Raw genomic sequence first — 20327 nt, 5'->3', positions numbered from 1 at the left:
CTAGGGTTGGTTTTTATTATCGTTCTTCGACTAGAGATAGTGTTTAATGAATGTAATTAGGTTCGCAACGAAAGTTGGTTCTTGATTGATCTTAGAACCCTAATTTAAGGTAAAGGATGTCATCACGAGAGTAGTTGATTGAATTTGCTAGAACGTTAGGATGTCGTTCTTAAAGTCTTTAAATTGCATGACTCCACGAAAGTAGGTATAATTGCATTGTTAGAGAAGCCATTGATTGATCGAAAGAAATCCTTGGTATTTATTAGGGAGCATCTGTTCTATGAATTATCTATTACTTTAGTCAAGGGAAAGGGATTATTTTAGTGTATTAATCTATGTTGGTGGGAATGCCTAAACCTAGATGTTTGTTATTCCTGAATTTATTCCTACATTCTTATCCGCACTAGCTAGAATTAGTTTAATTATCCATTCTAAATCGTTGATGGTTACTTGCTTAGTATTAATTCAAGTCAGTTTAGCTAGTTTTTAATACATTAGTCTCTTGGGATTCGGCCCTTACTTACCCGACTACATAGTTAGGAGGTCTAGTTAGGTTATTTTTGATAGGCACGCGACAGCCTTGTCAAATTTTGGCGCCGTTGCCGGGGACTAACGGTATTAAATTAGTTAATTTTGATTTATTTTTACTAAGTACATTAGATTTGGTTATTTGCTTCGGCTATTATTCTTGTTCTATTTGATATTTTGTTTCCAGTTTCTCTTGTTGCATGCACACTCGACGTACAAGATCACAGAATTTGATTCATATTGACCTTGAAATCGAGGCTACTGCACGTGAGCAAGGGACTAAGAGGAGACATAACAAGAAGAAGGAAGCAATGGGTGGTGAAGCACCTGCCAAATCTCTTTGGGAATATGGTATACCGGACACAACCAACGGCATACTTTCTAGTATTGTCAGACCAGTCGTCACCGCATCACATTTTGAACTGAAGCCTGAATTTATCCAGTTCATCTCAAATGATTCATTTTCGGGATCACCTAATGATTGTCCTGTAAGTCATATTGATAGCTTTTTGAAGAAGTGCGATACAATGAAAATCAACAATGTAAGTGACGATGCTATTAGACTTCACCTTTTCCCTTTCTCTCTACGGGATAAGGCAAAGGAGTGGTTGAGAGATGAAGGTGCAAGCTCACTTGATACATGGGATAAGCTAGTCATGGCATTCATCAAGTGATTTTATTCCTGTCTTAAAACATTGAATTTCTTGTCTCAATTAAGAGGGGTCATCGAAAGAACAGGTTCAAAATCACGATCAATTCCTTTTTCAAATCCTGCTGCAGCTGCACGAGCCCTTCCCGCATGCCACAAATGCCCTACGAATAGGAAGAATCCTAGAACAAAATGAGAATGGAATTGAATTCAAATCTGAAATCAAGCACGGATTGGGGTTTTGCTCTAAAAAATCTGATAATCTAGAAGAATCGAAATTTGATTGTCACGTCGTAAGATAATATAAAAATTGGGATTTTTTTTTTGAATGGATTTGTTGATTTTTATTTATTTATCGTATTTTATCAGACTAATTCCGACTTTGGGCCAAGAGAAAACTGCTAGGCTAAGAAATGAGTTAACGACCTTTCGTCAAGCTGATGATTAGTCATTGTATGAGTCATGGAGAAGATTTAAACGTTTGCAAAGGCAATGTCCTCATCACGGGATTCCAAAGTGGCTCTTGATCCAGGCTTTCTATAATGGGTTGACGCATGAATATCGAATCTACATTGATGCTGCATCAGGTGGCTCTATCACGGAAAAGAATCAAACTGAAGCTAAGGCATTGATTGAGAAGATGGCAGCCAATGATAATTATCATCCCAGTAGTCGGAACAGTGTTAGAAAGGGAGGTAAGTATGATTTAGATGCTCTAACTATGTTGACTAGTACTGTGCAGGCTTTATCACATAAGATCGATCAATTTGGAGCTGGCTCTTCATCAGTGGTTGCCTCGTGTCAAATTTGTGGGGTGCAAGGACATACGCCAATTCACTGTCAGTTTAACACTTCAAGAAACACTTACCACTCTGGTGGAAATAATAACTTTCACCCATTCAACTCCAATTTCGCCCAACAATCTGGTTTTCAACAGGGGTCACCCATTAGTCCACTACAACCTCAAACTTCTAAGCTTAATCTTTATTCTATTTTGGAGACTCTTGCTACTTCTCAAGTTCAACAAAAAGAATTAATGACCAAACAGTTCGAGTTATAAGCCAAGCAGAATGAGCACTTTGAAATATCCATCTAACAACTCATTGCTCAAAATAAGGTGATAGAAACCCAACTTGTTCAACTTTCTCAACAAGTGAGTCATTTATCAAAACCTCGAGATCCACCAAAAGTCCATAATGAGCAGTGTAGTGCGATATTTCTTAAAGATGATGGAGAGGTTGTTGAAAGATCTATTGAGAAACATGGGGAAGTGCTTAGAATGATCAAGGAGAAGGGTGTGAGAGAAAATGTTCCCATTTATGTTGCTCCACCCTCGTACGAGGAACCTGTGCCCTTTCCTCAAAGGTTGACTAAGGGTTTGCTGGATAAGCATTGTGGGAGATATTCTGAGACTCTTAAAAAGGTATATGAAACTATCCCTTTTTCTAACCTTTTGATTCAAATGCCTAAATTTGCTAAGTTTTTGAAAGAAATATTAGCTAATTATAGGAAATATGAAAAAACAGAAAATGTGACAATTAATGAGCAGTGTTCTACCTTGATGCATGAGAACTTACCACCTAAACTGAAAGACCCTGGAACTTTTACTATACCCTGCATGATCAATGAAACATATTTTGATAGGGCCTTATGTGATTTAGGTGCTAGTGTCAATTTAATGCCCTATTCTCTATATGAGAAATTAAGTTTGAAGGAGCTTAATGTAGGGGAATACAGTTAAACATAATAACATGTGCGGAACAATCTCCAAAGCCAGGAAACATGTATAAAGCACAGAAACTTACATTCGAAGCGTGTTTTCCATAATAATCTGTCAACGAACATGAACAAAGAACTTCACTTGTCGTTCCTCTACTTGGTTCACCGACACGATCAGATCCGTCTTGATTATCGTAGCTTAGACAATTGATCAAGATACTTTGCCTTTTGGGATGAACACACTATGGAGGCACAGAGAGAATTAGGGTTCTCTGTTTTCTCCTAGGGTTGTGTGTATTGTGTTATGATTGTACTAAGTTGGAAAATAGGTTGTAAGGTTATTTACATAACCTTACTAACCGACCAAGCCAAGAGGCAAGGCCGGCTAGCAAGCCCGCAAGCCAAACACACGGACACGCACAGCCAGTGGGCCGTGGGCCGCGCTGCTGCTGTGTCGTGGTCTCGGCCCGCATGCACGCGCATTGCTCCGCGCCACAAGGGCCTCGCTGCTGCTGCGTTTGCTTTGCTTGCTCGCCTAGTCGTGTGCGCGCCCATGGGCCTTGAGTGCTTCGTGCACTCGGCTCGTGGGCCGCTCCTCGTATTCGCGATTAAATATATTTCCGATATATTATTTATCGTTTCGTATACGACGAATCACCGTCGTACGATACGATTTATTCGTCTTGCCTAGCTTACGAATATTCGCGATACGATATACGATTCCGATGCAAGGTCGTATCGTATAATACGTTTCCAACTTAAATCCCGAAAATCTATTAAATGAATATCCGATTCATTTAATCCGGTGATCTGTTACGTGTCAATGGTGTGACCTTGTAGGTTCAGTCAAGAGTAAGTTGTGAGTTCAATATCCATTAGAACTCACTGATCGGAAGCATTGCTCCAGCTAGCTGTTCCGATCACTTGATCTCACTGAATTAATTGTTCGCAATTAATCTGAACCTTGGTATTAGACTTATTGCACCTTGGGTGAAGGACATATTTCCTTCAATCTCCCATTGTCATTCAGACAAGTGTGCATCCACATTCCTTTGTCACTTAGTGTTACTTACTGAACATAAGGTAAGATCCAAGCCATCCTTATTAGGTCCAGAAGTGTTTCTCGGATTACAGAGTTCAACTATCAAACTTTTGCAGAAGGTTAAGCCTAACCATTATGAGCACGGCCATGCATTTTACAGTATCTAACTCTCCGAGAGGCCTTGTTACACAACAACACCATATCCTATCAAAGATAGGAGGACAATCCATTCTTGCAATCTATAACCCACTCACTTTGATTCATAGTACGCCCAATAACTGCTTTTATAGCCTCATTTTACGGTGCGACGTTTAGCTAGTATCAAAGCGAACTAATTCTCAAACGAGCAGACATAATCGCTCATGTTCTGAGGAACGGTTTCTAATCACCATTAATGAGAACTACCCATGACATGACTTTAATCTCTTAAAGTGTTCTCATGGTCAATCCGATACAAGATCCAATAAGTATCTATGCAAAAGATTCTGACATCCAGTCATTCTAGTTCAAGAAACAGAACTAAGTAATCTACTTGCAATCTAATCTTCATTAGTCATTGGTCGTCCACCTTTCAATGACCTGGATTAGGGATCCTTTGTGACTTCAATATTCAAGTTCACTTATGGGTGTTTCTTTGTCAAAGAATCCATCTTGACATCCCATTTGAATGATTTGAATCACATGGACTTATCATTTAATTCTAAACCACAATTAAATGAATATGAAATAAATAAATTTCATAAATATGAAATGGTTAAACCAATTGTTTTAAACATAGATCTAACAGATGTTCTAAAAAAATACTTAGAAAATCAAAGCCATCCTCCAACGTGCTTGATTCTCATGGTTGCTACATGTGCGTTGTGTTTCACTTGTGGCAATGGTTTAGTCAATGGATCCGCGACGTTGTCGTAAGTTTCAACCTTGCAAATCTCGATTTCCTTTCTTTCAACGATCTCTGGAAGTATATGAAATCGCCGCAGTACGTGCTTGGACTTCTGGTGGCTCCTAGGCTCCTTTGCCTGGGCAATGGCTCCGCTATTATCGCAATACAAAGCCACTGGTCCTTTAATGGAGGGGACAACACCAAGTTCTTCGATGAACTTCCGAATCCAAACAGCTTCCTTTGCTGCTTCTGAGGCAGCAATGTACTCGGCTTCAGTTGTAGAATCCGCAATAGTGCTTTGCTTAGCACTTTTCCAGCTTACTGCTCCGCCGTTGAGGCAGAACACAAACCCAGACTGTGATCTGAAATCATCTCTGTCGGTTTGAAAGCTTGCGTCCGTATATCCCTTAACAATCAACTCATCTGTACCACCATAAACCAGAAACTGATCCTTAGTCCTTTTCAGGTACTTTAGGATGTTCTTGGCAGCAGTCCAATGCGCCTCACCTGGTTCTGACTGGTACCTGCTCGTTGCACTGAGTGCGAACGAAACATCCGGCCTTGTACAAATCATAGCATACATGATGGATCCAATAGCCGAAGCGTATGGAATTCCACTCATCTTTCTACGCTCATCAGATGTTTTGGGACACTGATTCTTGCTTAGATATATGCCATGTGACATGGGTAGATGGCCTCTCTTGGATTCCATCATATTGAACCTAGCTAGCACTTTGTCAATGTAAGTGCTTTGGCTTAGTCCAATCATCCTCTTAGATCTATCCCTATAGATCTTGATGCCCAATATGTACTGTGCCTCTCCTAAGTCCTTCATTGAGAAACACTTCCCGAGCCATGTCTTTACAGACTCCAACATAGGAATGTCGTTTCCAATAAGTAGTATGTCGTCAACATACAAGACTAGGAATGCAATTTTACTCCCACTGACCTTCTTGTATACACAAGATTCATCCTGATTCTTGATGAAGCCAAACTTATTGACTGCTTCATCAAATCGTTTATTCCAACTCCTTGATGCCTGCTTTAGTCCGTAGATGGCCTTCTTAAGCTTGCATACCTTTCCTTGGTTCTTTTGATCGACAAAACCCTCCGGCTGTGTCATGAACACAGTATCTTCAAGAACACCGTTCAAGAAGGCAGTTTTGACATCCATTTGCCATATTTCATAGTCATGAAAAGCGGCAATCGCAAGGATTATCCGAATAGACTTAAGCATCGCGACTGGAGAAAAGGTTTCATCGTAGTCAACGCCGTGAACTTGCCTGTAACCTTTTGCTACCAATCTAGCCTTGTATATGTATACAATTCCATCTTTGTCTTTCTTCAATTTGAAGACCCATTTGCATCCAATAGGTGTGAACCCATCCGACAAATCAACCAAATCCCAGACTTGATTTTCAGACATGGAGTCTATTTCAGATTGCATGGCCTCTAACCATTTAGTGGAGCTTGGGCTCGTCATAGCTTGCTTGTAAGTCATAGGTTCATCACTATCCAATATGAGAACGTCTAAGTTTTCAGTCAAGAGGACGCCTGTCCATCTGCCCGGCTGAAAAATAGTTCTATTTGACCTACGAGGGGCAACAACGTTTTGAGGAACTACTCCCACTGGCTCTTCTAAAGACCTTGGAGGTTCATCAACCTGAACTGCTTCTAAAGAGTTCTGAGTTCGTTGTTCGTCTCGAATCTCTTCAAGTATTATTCTCCCACTTGTCAATTTGGAAATATGATTTCTTTCCAAAAAGACACTGTCACGAGTAACGAATACCTTGTTGTCTGACTTGTTGTAGAAATAATACCCCATAGTTTCTTTTGGATACCCAACGAAGAAACATTTGTCAGATTTAGGTTTTAGCTTGTCCGAAATTAATCGCTTGACATATGCTTCGCAACCCCAAATCTTCAGAAAAGACAACTTTGGAAGTTTCCCAGTCCATAATTCGTATGGAGTCTTTTCAACAGCTTTTGACGGAGCACGATTCAGTATGAGTGCTGCAGTTTGCAACGCATGTCCCCAGAACTGTAAAGGAAGTTCGGCCTGACCCATCATTGACCTGACCATATCGAGTAAGGTCCTGTTTCTCCGTTCCGACACTCCATTCCATTGAGGTGTCCCCGGAGCAGTTAATTCAGAAAGAATACCACATTCTTTTAGATAGTCATCAAACTCGTGGCTAAGATATTCACCTCCTCGATCCGATCTTAGAGCTTTGATTTTCTTGCCATGTTGATTCTCTGCTTCATTTTGAAATTCTCTGAATTTCTCAAACGATTCAGACTTGTGCTTCATTAAGTAAATATAGCCATAACTACTGAAGTCGTCCGTAAACATTATGAAATAGCTGAACTCACCTCTAGCTTTCGTACTCATAGGCCCACATACGTCCGTATGTATTAGCCCTAGTAGTTCGCTTGCTCTTTCTCCCACCTTTGAGAAAGGTTGCTTTGTCATTTTGCCAAGTAAACAAGATTCGCATTGATCAATCTTCTCTAAGTCGAATGATTCTAGAATTCCTTTCCGTTGAAGTAATTCCATGCGCTTTGTGTTTATATGGCCTAATCGACAATGCCACATAAATGTGAGATTCGAATCACAAGTTTTAGCCTTTTTGGTATTTATGTTATAAATTTGTTTTCTCGTATCTAGCACATATAGACCGTTTTCTTGTTGTGCTGAACCATAAAACATTCCATTCAAAGCAAAAGAATAACTATTGTCTTTAAATTGAAAACTAAAACCTTTAGCATCCAAACTTAAAACGGAAATAATGTTTCTGGTGATACTAGGAACATAGTAACAGTTTTCTAGTTCCAAAACAAACCCACTAGGCAAAGAAATAAAATAAGATCCTACGGCTAATGCAGCAATCCGTGCTCCATTTCCCACGCGTAGATCCATCTCGCCTTTATCAAGCCTTCTACTTCTCCTTAGTCCCTGTGAATGGGAACATAAGTGTGAGCCACAACCAGTATCTAATAACCAAGAAGTAGAATTAGCTAGATTATAATGTATAACATACATACCTAAAGGAGAAGCAACGTTTCCGTCCTTCTTCTCTTCCTTTAGTTTGGGGCAATCTCGCTTGTAATGACCAATTTCATTACAATTGAAGCATTGCGATGTAGAAGGAGAAGCATTCCTCTTCATCTGGCTCTTGGAAGGCGCCAGATGCCCTCCGGGAGTGGACGAAGATGCAGCCTTGCTTTTCTTCCCCTTGCCTACTTTCTTGAATTTAGTGCACCTCACATTCAAAGGGTCTTGATTGAACTTAAGGATTATCTCGCATTTCACGAGTAATTCCACAAGTTCACAGAATGTGATCTCTTTCTGATGAAAGAGATAGTGCATCTTAAAACCCTCATAATCCTTATGAAGAGAATTCAGCACTAGTGCAATAGCTACCGACTCTTTGATGGAACCACCAAGTCACTCAATTGTGAAAAACAATCCAGACATCATATCCACATGAGACCGAATTGATGTGTTTTTGTCCATCTTGACATAGTAAATGCGCCTTTGTGCCTCTAGAAGTTCGATTTCTAGGCACGACTTGCGTGGGGTTACGAGCTTGAGATCGCTCATCGAATTAGCCAATTCGTCAACCCCATTGCCACCAGTTTGGCACAAGGGTCGAAAACCCGCACACTTATCCTCGAGGCTACTTAGGAGAGCTTGAGGTTCAAAAGTAATGAACCTCCCTCTCCAAATCTCAGGGATAGACTTAAGGATGAACTTCGTGACAAGGTACTTGTGAAGTGCCCAACTTCTGTACCTTTCAGGAGTCATGCCTCGTGCATCATAGCTAGGGAAAGGTTGTTCAATGACATAGTGTATGCCATTAACTTTCAAAACTTCGACAAGTTTCTCTTTCCATTCAAGAAAATTAGTCAAGTCTAACTCGACATCCAGAATTTCAGCTGATATGATTGTTGTTATGTTTGCGACCATTTTGATTACTAAAATCGAAAAGAATTTGCAATAAATAACCATTCATACAATTCAATAACTTTGAAATAAAAGCAAAACATGCAATCATTAAAGCTATTAAAACATTTCATTCATGCAAAAAGCAAAAACATGGTCCAAAATGAATGAAACGATTCCAAGACCCCGAAAGTCCTAAATCCTTAAGCAGCTTTAGCTTGTCTTAAGTAGTTTAAGATTTTAGGTAAGAAAAACCTATTGCTAGTAATCTCCAAATTACTCTTGGTTAATAAATTAATGCCATAATTTATCCCATTGCCACAACTTAATGCCATTGTTGTTTGAGTTGTAACCACAATCAACGTGCTCCTTTAGGACGCCTTACCACCTTAGTCAACTAAAATAGCTCCTCGCTTTAGCGTAAACCTACTATATTAGATCCCTAGATTTTTGTAAGTGTTGATTTGGAAGGCAATTTTTAAACTCAATATTACTTGGACCTAGTTGTTTCTATGTTGGTTCGATCATTTAGTGAACTTAAAACTAATCGATTCATAGGAAACAACCTGTTCATGCAAAGCATACATACATTCATACATTCACACATAATATATATATAGAAGTGCATAAATAAATGGTGATCTAGTATGGCCCAAAACATTTTGTCTTGAAGCATCCAATCTCCATCACCTCCTTGCTAGCTTGGCATCGTCTTGAATCTTCGTTCAAATGCTAACTTAAAGTTCTAAACTTAGAAATACTTGAAAATAATAAATTACATCAAAATTTCCATGGTAAGCAGACCATATTTAAAACTTTACATTCAAAGATAGATCGGTACGCAAACCGTATTTAACTATCCTAAATTGGCCATACTAGTCACTTGGAGTACCTGCATCACATAAAATATATATTCTATGCATTCATCCACTCGTATGCTAAAACGAATGGCCCATATTAATATGCAGGTATTTACGTGAATTAATTAAAATTCACGTTCACATAAACGCGTCCTAAAAGATTAATCAATTTCCAAATTATTAATCCTTAGACTTTATTCTAATTAAAATTGAATTTAATTAAAATAATGCAACCTGCGAAAATAATTAAAAATAATTAATTCATTTTAATTGCATTTAGTGGCTCCCGCTCAAACCAATAATTATTCCGGATAATTAATTATGAAATATTAAATTAAAACTCGCGGCCCGGCCCAAGTAAATAAAATATTAAAATTAAATATCCCGTTAGCCCAAATTAATGCAAATATACGAAGCCCAACGAAATAAACAATTTTCAACGAAAAAAGTCCGATTACGTAGTCGGGCTAGGCTTGCGCCCAGCCCTTGCCTTGCGTGAGGCCCAAGAGCGCACGAGCAAGGCTCGCACACCCCCAGCCCCGCGCGCGCATCGCGTCCCCGCAGCTATGCTGCCCCTGCGTGCGTGTTGTGCGTCGTGTGTGTGCTGGACGTTGCATGGCTCACGCCTTGCTTCGTCGCAGCCCCGCAAGCAATGCCGTCTGCCCCTTCCCTCGCCCAGCGCGCACGAGGCACGCAGCGTACCTGCTGCTGCCCGTGTCGCATGCGGCTCGGCCTAAGCACAATAGCCACGCATGGCTCGACGAGCCATACGTCCACCATGCTCATGTTCGTGCCTTTGGTTCTTGATACGGACCAACTTAATTAAAATAAAATTTGATTTCACGAACTTGCATTAATTTTATTTTTCAAAAAGTTACGATTTTTATTTTCGAAAAACAACGATTTTTACCGATTTAATAAACTTTAACGACAATCCAATTTCGTAAAATTATTAAATCAAGGGCTAACAATATTCAAACTTTTATGAACCAACGAATCAACATTAAAGTTTGAACTTTTAATTAATAAAATCCGAAGCTTTAAATCGTTCTTTAACAATTAAATTTCAGATTTTTAATAATTTGGTTTAAGTGCGATCAAAATTAACGAAAACCTTCAAAATTTTAATCCAATAATTTTTAAAATTAGCCACTGACCCATGAAATTATACCCCTTTCCCAATTAACCGAATTATTAAACCAAAATTAATTAAAATTCAATTAGGGTTTCAAATTTTACGAATTGGGGAAAGGAAAAATTAGGGTATATACTTATCGGAAAAATCTGAAATTTTTAACATAGATCAAGAATGTAACCAGGAACATTGTGTCAAAATTTCAAGCAATTCCTAGTATTTTAGGTCGACCTTTTAATTGAATTACTGTCCGACACTTTTAATTTTTAATGAAAAATTAAAAAAAACGCCCAAAAAACGATACTTCGAGGCCTGTTTTTGCAATTCCGTTCACATGATTTGATCTTACAAAATTATTTTCAATCAAATTAGGGTTTTAAAACTTGAAAAAACGAACATTTTTTATTTCGGACCTGATTATTACGCAATTCATCCAATAATTCGTAAAAATTCCAAATTTTTCGACAGATGCAAAAACAATAATAATCATGCTAATTCATGCTTTGAATACATAAGGCTCTGATACCACTGTAGGGAAATATAGTTAAACATAATAACATGTGCGGAACAATCCCCAAAGCCAGAAAACATGTATAAAGCACAGATTAAGAAAACTTACATTCGAAGCGTGTTTTCCACAATAATCTGTCAACGAACACGAACAAAGAACTCCACTTGTCGTTCCTCTACTTGGTTCACCGACACGATCAGATCCGTCTTGATTATCGTAGCTTAGACAATTGATCAAGATACTTTGCCTTTTGGGATGAACACACTCTGGAGGCACAGAGAGAATTAGGGTTCTCTGTTTTCTCCTAGGGTTGTGTGTATTGTGTTATGATTGTACTAAGTTGGAAAATAGGTTGTAAGGTTATTTACATAACCTTACTAACCGACCAAGCCAAGAGGCAAGGCCGGCTAGCAAGCCCGCAAGCCAAACACACGGACACGCACAGCCAGTGGGCCGTGGGCTGCGTTGCTGCTGTGTCGTGGTCTCGGCCCGCATGCACGCGCACAGCTCCACGCTACAAGGGCCTCGCTGCTGCTGCGTTTGCTTTGCTTACTCGCCTAGTCGTGTGCGCGCCCATGGGCCTCGAGTGCTTCGTGCACTCGGCTCGTGGGCCGCTCCTCGTATTCGCGATTAAATATATTTCCGATATATTATTTATCGTTTCGTATACGATGAATAAACGTCGTACGATACTATTTATTCGTCTCGCCTAGCTTACGAATATTCGCGATACGATATACGATTCCGATGCAAGGTCGTATCGTATAATACGTTTCCAACTTAAATCCCGAAAAGCTATTAAATGAATTTCCGATTCATTTAATCCGGTGATCTGTTACGTGTCATTGGTGTGACCTTGTAGGTTCAGTCAAGAGTAAGTTTTGAGTTCAATATCCATTAGAACTCACTAATCGGAAGCATTGCTCCAGCTAGCTGTTCCGATCACTTGATCTCACTGAATTAATTGTTCGCAATTAATCTGAACCTTGGTATTAGACTTAATGCACCTTGGGTGAAGGACATATTTCCTTCACTTAAACCTTCTCATATATCTCTTCAACTGGCTGATAGAACTGTTAGATTCCCTAAGGGTGTAGTGGAAGATGTGTTAGTAAAAGTTGGTGAATTTGCTTTTCCTGTTGACTTTGTTGTAATGGACATGAAAGAAGACTTTGAAATTCCTTTGATCTTTGGTCGTCCATTTTTAGGTACAAGTCAAGCTTTAATAGATGTCTCGAGAGGACAAATGATCATTAAAGCTCAAGATAAGCAGGTCATATTCAAGATCTTTGATGATCCAAATTTCACTTTTGGTGGGGGTACTTGTATGAGAATTGATGCTACTAATCCCTTGGTTGATAAGTGTGTACAGAACAAAAATCATTTGAGCAAAGAAGACATATCCACATCATCCAATGGGTATGACTACAAGAAAATAGGTGTTGGTGTTGATTTTGTGCACTCCAATCTGAAAGAGTTATTGGGAGGTAGATCTAATTTCAAGTTTCAACGTGGAACTTTCTCTTCCCCGAATGATCCTGGTTGAAAAAAGGGGTCGAGCTTCAAACCTTAAACAAGCGCTTCTTGGGAGGCAACCCAATTTTTCTAATCCTCTTTATTTAATTCTTTTAATTTAGTTTTATTTTCCTTTGAGTACCTATTCCCTTTACTTGACTTGCTTTACTTTTGCAATATGCATATTGCAACATCTTAGTGTGGGGGAGGGTATAAGTGTATGCATACTAGTTTTTCTTAGGGTATCGATTTCTTTTTCCTTTTTTTCAATTTTTTTTGTTAGAGTCTAGGTATAGTGATCATTCCAAACCAATTGATGAAGCAAGTAAATTCAAAAAGAAAAAAAATATTTTTCTATGTTTTTGTCGTGAGTTGATTGACATAGGAGTGAGTAATTCGGTAAGATGAGTAAATCCTTTCTTGGCAATGGTTTGTGGTAAGAATTATCTTCCGGGCCCCGACTCGACTGATGCATGTACCTTGAGTAGCTTGTGAGGTATTTGAGCCATATAGACTGACACATTTGAATCAGTCTCCATTTTTCATGTGTGATTAGATATTTTCCTCTTTTGTGGTACGATTCTTGGACTTGCCTTGGTACTATTCGAGACTTTGTGATACATGTGCGGGGGGATGACTGAAGATTCCTTTAGTTAGTTAGAGCTTCAGATTTTAGGAATAGGTTTGCTCATGCAATTTTTTTTTATTTTACATTCTCCCCTAGGATGAACCATGTTGAGCTTTAATCCCATTTTTTGACGTCGTACATTACATGCCTTAGAGCCTTTTCGTAGGTTTTGTTTGGATTTTTGCGGAGTAATGCTACCATTGTGTATGATTTATATGGAGGTATGGAGATTGTGATATGAGAGAAAAGTTATGTAATTTGTTGCTCGAATAAAGTTCTTTTTTTTATTGAAAAAAAAAATTAGAAAAAAGAAAGAGTGAAAAAAAAGGGTTCGAGAAATAAATCATTTCAATTTCTCGAAGCAAAAAAAAAAAAAAAAAAAGAAAAGAAAGAAAAGAAAAAAAAATTATCGTGAATAAATAAAGGGTCGTTTTGGTTGTTTAGAAGGAAGAATGGAGGAGACTGAACCTAAAATTTGGAAATTGTAGTGTTGATCGGTGTAGAATTTATTTTCTTTATTAGAAATGAGCACCACATTCCCAAATGACATCATCTTATCCTACTTTTACCAAGCCTACCCTTTTTCAAGGAACTCAAGATCCCCGTGTATGTATCACTCCATAAGTGGAGAAAGACGAGAGGCAAGTCTATAGAGGAAAACTACAAATAGTCGACACGCGTGAACGATAAATAGGTTGAGTGATGATGCTACTACCTTTTATACACATGAGAGGCACTATTTGTTTTCTTTTGCACAACTAAAGTGAGAAGCTACATGAATATGACTGAGTTAGGGGAAGGAAGCGGTAAGACTGGTTGGCTTTTGAAGGGTATTATCAATTTACTGTTTCACTCCATGTTCGTTGGTTTGTGGCATTACAAATAGTTCCTATAATAAATGATTTAAAGTGTTATTGATTATTACTTGATTGAATCTATTGGTTTGGATATCCGATCGCTTGTTTGCTTGAGGGCAAGCAAACATCTAGTGTGGGAGGGAGTTAGTGATCATTTAACATCATTTAGTGCATTTTAGGTTGCAATTCCATATATATAGTTTAACTATTTTTCTTTTCTTTGCATTTTAACTAGTTTTCTCTTTCTTTGTATCTTTTTCTTTTTATTTTGGCTTTGTGGGTATGCCATCTGAAAACCCTCACGAGACCGTACTCGTCCACTAGGGTAGCCTAGGGGTTTAAAGGGCTTGTTGCACATGCTAAGTGCAATCGTGATTCCTACGACAATGAGTTAGGTTTATTTGCTTTATTGGGATAGTTTTCTCATTAGTTTCTTTTTAGCTTACTCGAGGACGAGTAAAGGTTAAGTGTGGGAGAGTTTGATATGTTATATATTGATATATTTTAGGTGAACTTCTAGGATCATTTTCATAAGGAATTAGAGCATTTAGATGTAAATCAGCATGATTTTAATATAGTTGAGTTCCAATGATGCTTCACAGGTTGTTTTCTTATTTTTAATTGATTTTCAGGAACAATCGGACACTTGTGAACATTTTGACGGTTTGATGTTACTTGATCATATGTGGAACAAAGATGTGCGTAGTGTTGATCATTGCCTTATTCAATTCAAGGATTAATGTCAAAATCAGCCTCATTCACAACTTGGTTGTGGCGCAAGACCTGCTGCCACGGGTTGGTTGTGGCGCGACTCTTAATGAAGAATAAACAAGTACAAATCAGCCTCCTCCACGGGCAGGTTGTGGCCGAATCATTGGGCCGCGGGTTACCTGTGGCAGGCTCCATTTCCAGCTTTTTGAGATGTTTTAGAAGCATTAGATGTCTAGATTTCTCCTAATTATGAAAGGATATAAATACCAATTTGTGAGGGTTTAGGATCTCTCTTTCTTTTCTCCTCTTTGGCAGACTTTACTTTGGTTTTCTACGTGTTCTTGGCCCTTGGAGATTAATTCAAGATTTCATTCCTTTCAATAATTAAATTCAAGTATTATTTTCTTCCCTTAATTTCTTTAATTATTCGTGTGTTCTTTTATAATCTATTTTGTTTATTCAATCACCATGTGTGAGTAGTTCTTTATTCTAGGGTTAGGTTGAACCCTAACATGGATTGATGCACAAGTAATTTCCCTATCCCTAATCTTGATTAATTTATGATTACATTTATTCTAGGGTTGGTTTTTATTATCGTTCTTCGACTAGAGATAGTGTTTAATGAATGTAATTAGGTTCGCAACGAAAGTTGGTTCTTGATTGATCTTAGAACCCTAATTTAAGGTAAAGGATGTCATCACGAGAGTAGTTGATTGAATTTGCTAGAAAGTTAGGATGTCGTTCTTAATGTCTTTAAATTGCATGATTCCACGAAAGTAGGTATAATTGCATTGTTAGAGAAGCCATTGATTGATCGAAAGAAATCCTTGGTATTTATTAGGGAGCATTTGTTCCATGAATTATCTATTACTTTAGTCAAGGGAAAGGGATTATTTTAGTGTATTAATCTATGTTGGTGGGAATGCCTAAACCTAGATGTTTGTTATTCCTGAATTTATTCCTACATTCTTATCCGCACTAGCTAGAATTAGTCTAATTATCCATTCTAAATCGTTAATTGGTTACTTGCTTAGTATTAATTCAAGTCAGTTTAGCTAGTTTTTAATACATTAGTCTCTTGGGATTCGACCCTTACTTACCCGACTACATAGTTAGGAGGTCTAGTTAGGTTATTTTTTATAGGCACGCGACAACCTTGTCATGGCGCATCATAGAGAGGGGCACGGCGAGTTTGGGAAAGAGAGTACAGTTAGTCACTCGTATTCGTAATAGCAAGGTGCATGTCTCGTCTCGTCAAATAAATGTGAACTTACTCTTCTTTACAACTCATTAATCTACACTCTTTAGTGACAAACCAAGAGATAAAACTTGTTTTAGACGGCTTTAGCTCTTGTTTTAGACCTGTTTATGACGGTTGTATGCGCGGGTACCTCGCTGTACGTCAAGTATGTGCAATTAATAAGAAACCAAATAAAGATAACAGAAGTTACGTCTTGAAAAGTAAAGATAACCAAGTAAAGATAAGATCTTGTTGTGCAGCAAGGTTGTTGACAAACCAACTATAGGTTAATTATATATAGTCTTGATTCTAATTATTTCGTAATTGTTCTTTGTGTAGTTATTAATTTAATCACGTTTACTAATTCACAAGGTTGTCGTGTAATCAACGTACGTTACTAGTTAGCTTAACTAGTTAGCTTTGGGTAGTTTTCTTGTCGTGTAATTAATACTGAGGGGTGTCTTAGCTCGTCTCGTCAAATAAATTTAAACTTAACTTAGTCATATTCGTGTAATTAATAGTAAGGGATGTCTAACTTGTCTCGTCAAATAAATTTAAAGTTAGTCACACTTATCTAGGTGCAAGTAGAGTAATTAATACTAGGTGTCTTGTCTTGTCAAATAAATGTGGAGTTAGTCACACTTCCTTACAACTCATTAATCTCTATTTACACTTGTCTCAAGATATCAAATAAGAATATAAGAAGATATATATGAAATGATCAAACGGTCTAGTTGTGATCTATTCTATGACTAGGGTTGACTAGGGTTGTGTAGTAATAGATTATACGACTTGCTTAGATCTTGTTTTAGATCTAGTTTTGTGACTTTTATGACGGTTGTAAAGTTATAGATTATATGACTTGCTTAAATCTTGTTTTAGATCTAGTTTTATGACTTTTATGACGGTTGTAAAGTTATAGGGTTGACTATGACTAGTGTGATCTATTCTATGGTTGACTAGGGTTGTGTAGTAATAGATTATATGACTTGTTTTAGATCTATGAGTAATAGATTATATGACTTGTAAAGTTAAGTCACACTTTCGTAATAAGTCGTAAGAAATGTCTAGTGTGTCTCGTCTCGTCAAATAAATGTAAGGGTAAAGCTAGTCACACTTTCTTATTCGTATTAAATGGTAAGGACTAAGAAGACTAAGTAGGTGTGAGTCGTGTAATTAATACTAAAGGGGTGTCTCAGCTCGACTCGTCAAATAAATTTAAAGTAGTCGTAATAAGTAAGTCGTAAGAACTAACTAGGTGCAAGTTGTGTAATTAATACTAAGGGGGTGTCTCATCTAGTCAAATAAATGTAAAGCTAATTCTAGTCACACTTTCTTATTCGTAATAAATAGTAAGGACTAAGTAAGTCGTGTAATCAATACTAAGGGGTGCCTCGGCTCGTAATGCTCGTATATCGCCAAATAAATTTAAAGTAAACACTTTTTCGTAATAACTAAGGGGCACCTCTCGTAATAAGTAAACTACCCTTTTACAAGTCAAGACTTTACAACCACTTCTCTCTCTAATTCCCTTTCAACCTCTATTAAACAATATGCCACGAAACATAGTCTCCCAATATGATTTAGGCCAAATTTCATCCCGACGACGGCGGTTGGTTTATCATCCTAAAACTGTGTGTTACTTCAGACGTTCAGGACCTTCGGAAGGAGACGAGTTTGACCTTAATACCACGAAGTACTACGATTCATTTGCTGAAATGGATCTAGGTTATAATTGAAGGAAATGTGTCCTTCACCCAAGGTGCATTAGTCTAATACCAAGGTTCATATTAATTATGAACAATTAATTCAGTAAGATCAAGTGATCGGAACAACTTGAAGGAAATATATCCTTCACCCAAGGTGCATTAAGTCTAATACCAAGGTTCAGATTAATTGCGAACAATTAATTCAGTGAGATCAAGTGATCGGAACAGCTAGCTGGAGCAATGCTTCCGATAAGTGAGTTCTAATGAATATTAAACTCACAGCTTACTCTTGACTGAACATACAAGGTCAGACCAATGACACGTAACAGATCACCGGATTAAATGATTCGGAAATTCATTTAATAGTTTTCGGGAATTAGTTGGAAAACGTATTATACGATACGACCTTGCATCGAAATCGTATATCGTATCGCGAATATTCATAAGCTAGGCGAAACGAATAAATTGTATCGTACGACGGTGATTCGTCGTATACGAAACGATAAATAATATCCGGAACGATATTAAGTCGCGACTACGAGGAGTAGCCCACGAGCCGAGTGCGCGAAGCACTCAAGGCCCATGGGCTCTCGGCACGCAAGCAAGGCCACAACACGGCAGCTCTGGCCCATGGCCGAGCGAGCTGCGCGTGTGTGCGCGCGGGCCAAGGCAACGACACAGCAGCAGCAGCGCGGCCCACGGCCCAGCACGCCGTGTGTGCTCGTGTACGTTTGCGCGGGCTTGCTGGCCGGTCTTGCCCTTGTGGCTTGGCTGGTTAGTAAAGTTATGTTAATAACCTTCTAACCATTTTTCCAACACACAATTCAGTCATACTCAAAAACCATAGAGACACAGAGAACCCTAATTCTCTCTGTGCCTCCAAAGTGAGTTCTTCCCAAAAGCAAACTATCTTGATCGATTGTCTAAGCTACGATAATCAAGGCAGATCTGATCGTGTCGGTGAACCAAGTAGAGGAACGACAAGTGGAGTTCTAAGTCCGTGTTCGTTGACAAATTTGGAATTTTTTGTGAATTTTTCGGATTTATTATGAATTTTTGGATGAATTGCGTATTAAGGTCTGATTTCAAAAAGATTCGCTTTTTCGATTTTTCAAACCCTAATCTGATTGAAAACGATTTTCTAAGATCAATTCATGGGAAAGAAATCGCAAAAACAGGCCTCGAAGTGTCGTTTTTTGAGCGTTTTTGTTAATTTTGAGCGTTTTTGTTAATTTTTGAAAAAAAATTAAAAGTGTCGGAAAGTAATTCAATTAAAAGGTCGACCTAAACTACTCAGAATTTCTTGAAATTTTGACACAATGTTGCTGGGTATATTCTTGATCTATGGTAATAATGTCAGATTTTTTCGATAAGTATAAACCCTAATTTTGCTTTTCCCCAATTCGTAGAATTTAGAACCCTAATTTGTTTTTTAAATAATTTAGGTCTAATAATTCGGTTAATTGGGAAAGGGAATATAATTTCATGGGTCAGTGACTAATTTTAAAAATTATTGGATTAAAATTTTGAATGGTTCCGTTAATTTTAATCGCACTTAAACCTAATTATTAAAATCTGAAATTTAATTGTTAAAGAACGATTTAAAGTTTTAGATTTTATTATTTAAAAATTTCAAAATTTTCAAGTTGATTCGTTCGTTCTTAAAAATTTGAATAATGTTAGCCTTGATTTAAATTTTACGAAATTGGATTGTCGTTAAAGTTTATTAAATCGTTAAAAATCTTTGTTTGTCGAAAATAAAATTCGTAACTTTTTTTTATGAAAAATAACATTAATGCAAAGTTCGTGAAATTAAATTTTTTTTTAATTACGTTGGTCCGTAGGCACGAACACGATGTGTGGTGGACATGTGGCTCGACGAGCCATGCGGGCTACTATGCGACTGCCGAGCCGCAGCGAATTGGGCAGCAGCAAGCAAGCTGCGTGCCTCGTGCGCGCTGGGCGAGGAAAGGGCAAGCAAGGCAGTGCCTTGGCTTGCGAGTGCTGTGACGAAGCAAGGCACAAGGCCTGCGACGTGCAGCGCTGCGATGGGCATGACGATGAGCGCGCAGGGGCAGCTAGCGCTGTGGGCACGCATGCTCGGCTGTGGGGTGTGCGAGCATTGCTCGTATGCCTCGTAGGCCACACACAAGGGGCAATGGGCTGGGCGCAAGCCTAGCCCAACCATGCACTTGGACTTTTTCGTTGAAAATTGTTTATTTCGTTGGGCTTCGCATATTTGCATTAATTTGGGCTAACGGGATATTTAATTTAATATTTTATTTGCTTGGGCCGGGCCGCGAGTTTTAATTTAATATTTCATAATTAATTATCCGGAATAATTATTGGTTTGAGTGGGAGCCGCTAAAACAAATTAAAATGAAATAATTA

The 20327-nt window shown here is 38.2% G+C and overlaps 1 protein-coding gene across 1 annotated transcript; it reads left to right on the top strand.

Moving 5' to 3' along the window:
- Nucleotides 1-728: 728 nt before the first annotated feature.
- LOC130471768 (uncharacterized) lies at nucleotides 729-12822 on the top strand. Its single transcript, XM_056842062.1, has 4 exons — nucleotides 729-1198; nucleotides 1649-2195; nucleotides 2295-2900; nucleotides 12295-12822. Exons 1-4 carry the CDS (start codon nucleotides 729-731, stop codon nucleotides 12820-12822), a joined length of 2151 nt encoding a protein of 716 aa, XP_056698040.1.
- The last annotated feature ends 7505 nt before the right edge of the window (nucleotides 12823-20327 follow it).

This window comes from Spinacia oleracea, chromosome 4 (genome assembly GCF_020520425.1).
Source record: "Spinacia oleracea cultivar Varoflay chromosome 4, BTI_SOV_V1, whole genome shotgun sequence".
Classification (NCBI taxonomy): Eukaryota; Viridiplantae; Streptophyta; class Magnoliopsida; order Caryophyllales; family Amaranthaceae; genus Spinacia; species Spinacia oleracea.
This window is presented reverse-complemented; position numbering and strand designations above follow the sequence as displayed.

Excerpts from the sequence above, each read along its gene's own strand:
- LOC130471768 (XM_056842062.1), top strand. The coding sequence starts at position 729 with ATGCACACTCGACGTACAAGATCACAGAATTTGATTCATATTGACCTT. Across the intron at positions 1,199-1,648 it reads CTAGTCATGGCATTCATCAA|ATTTAAACGTTTGCAAAGGC; the intron begins GTGATTTTATTC and ends GTCATGGAGAAG. Across the intron at positions 2,196-2,294 it reads AGACTCTTGCTACTTCTCAA|GTGATAGAAACCCAACTTGT; the intron begins GTTCAACAAAAA and ends GCTCAAAATAAG.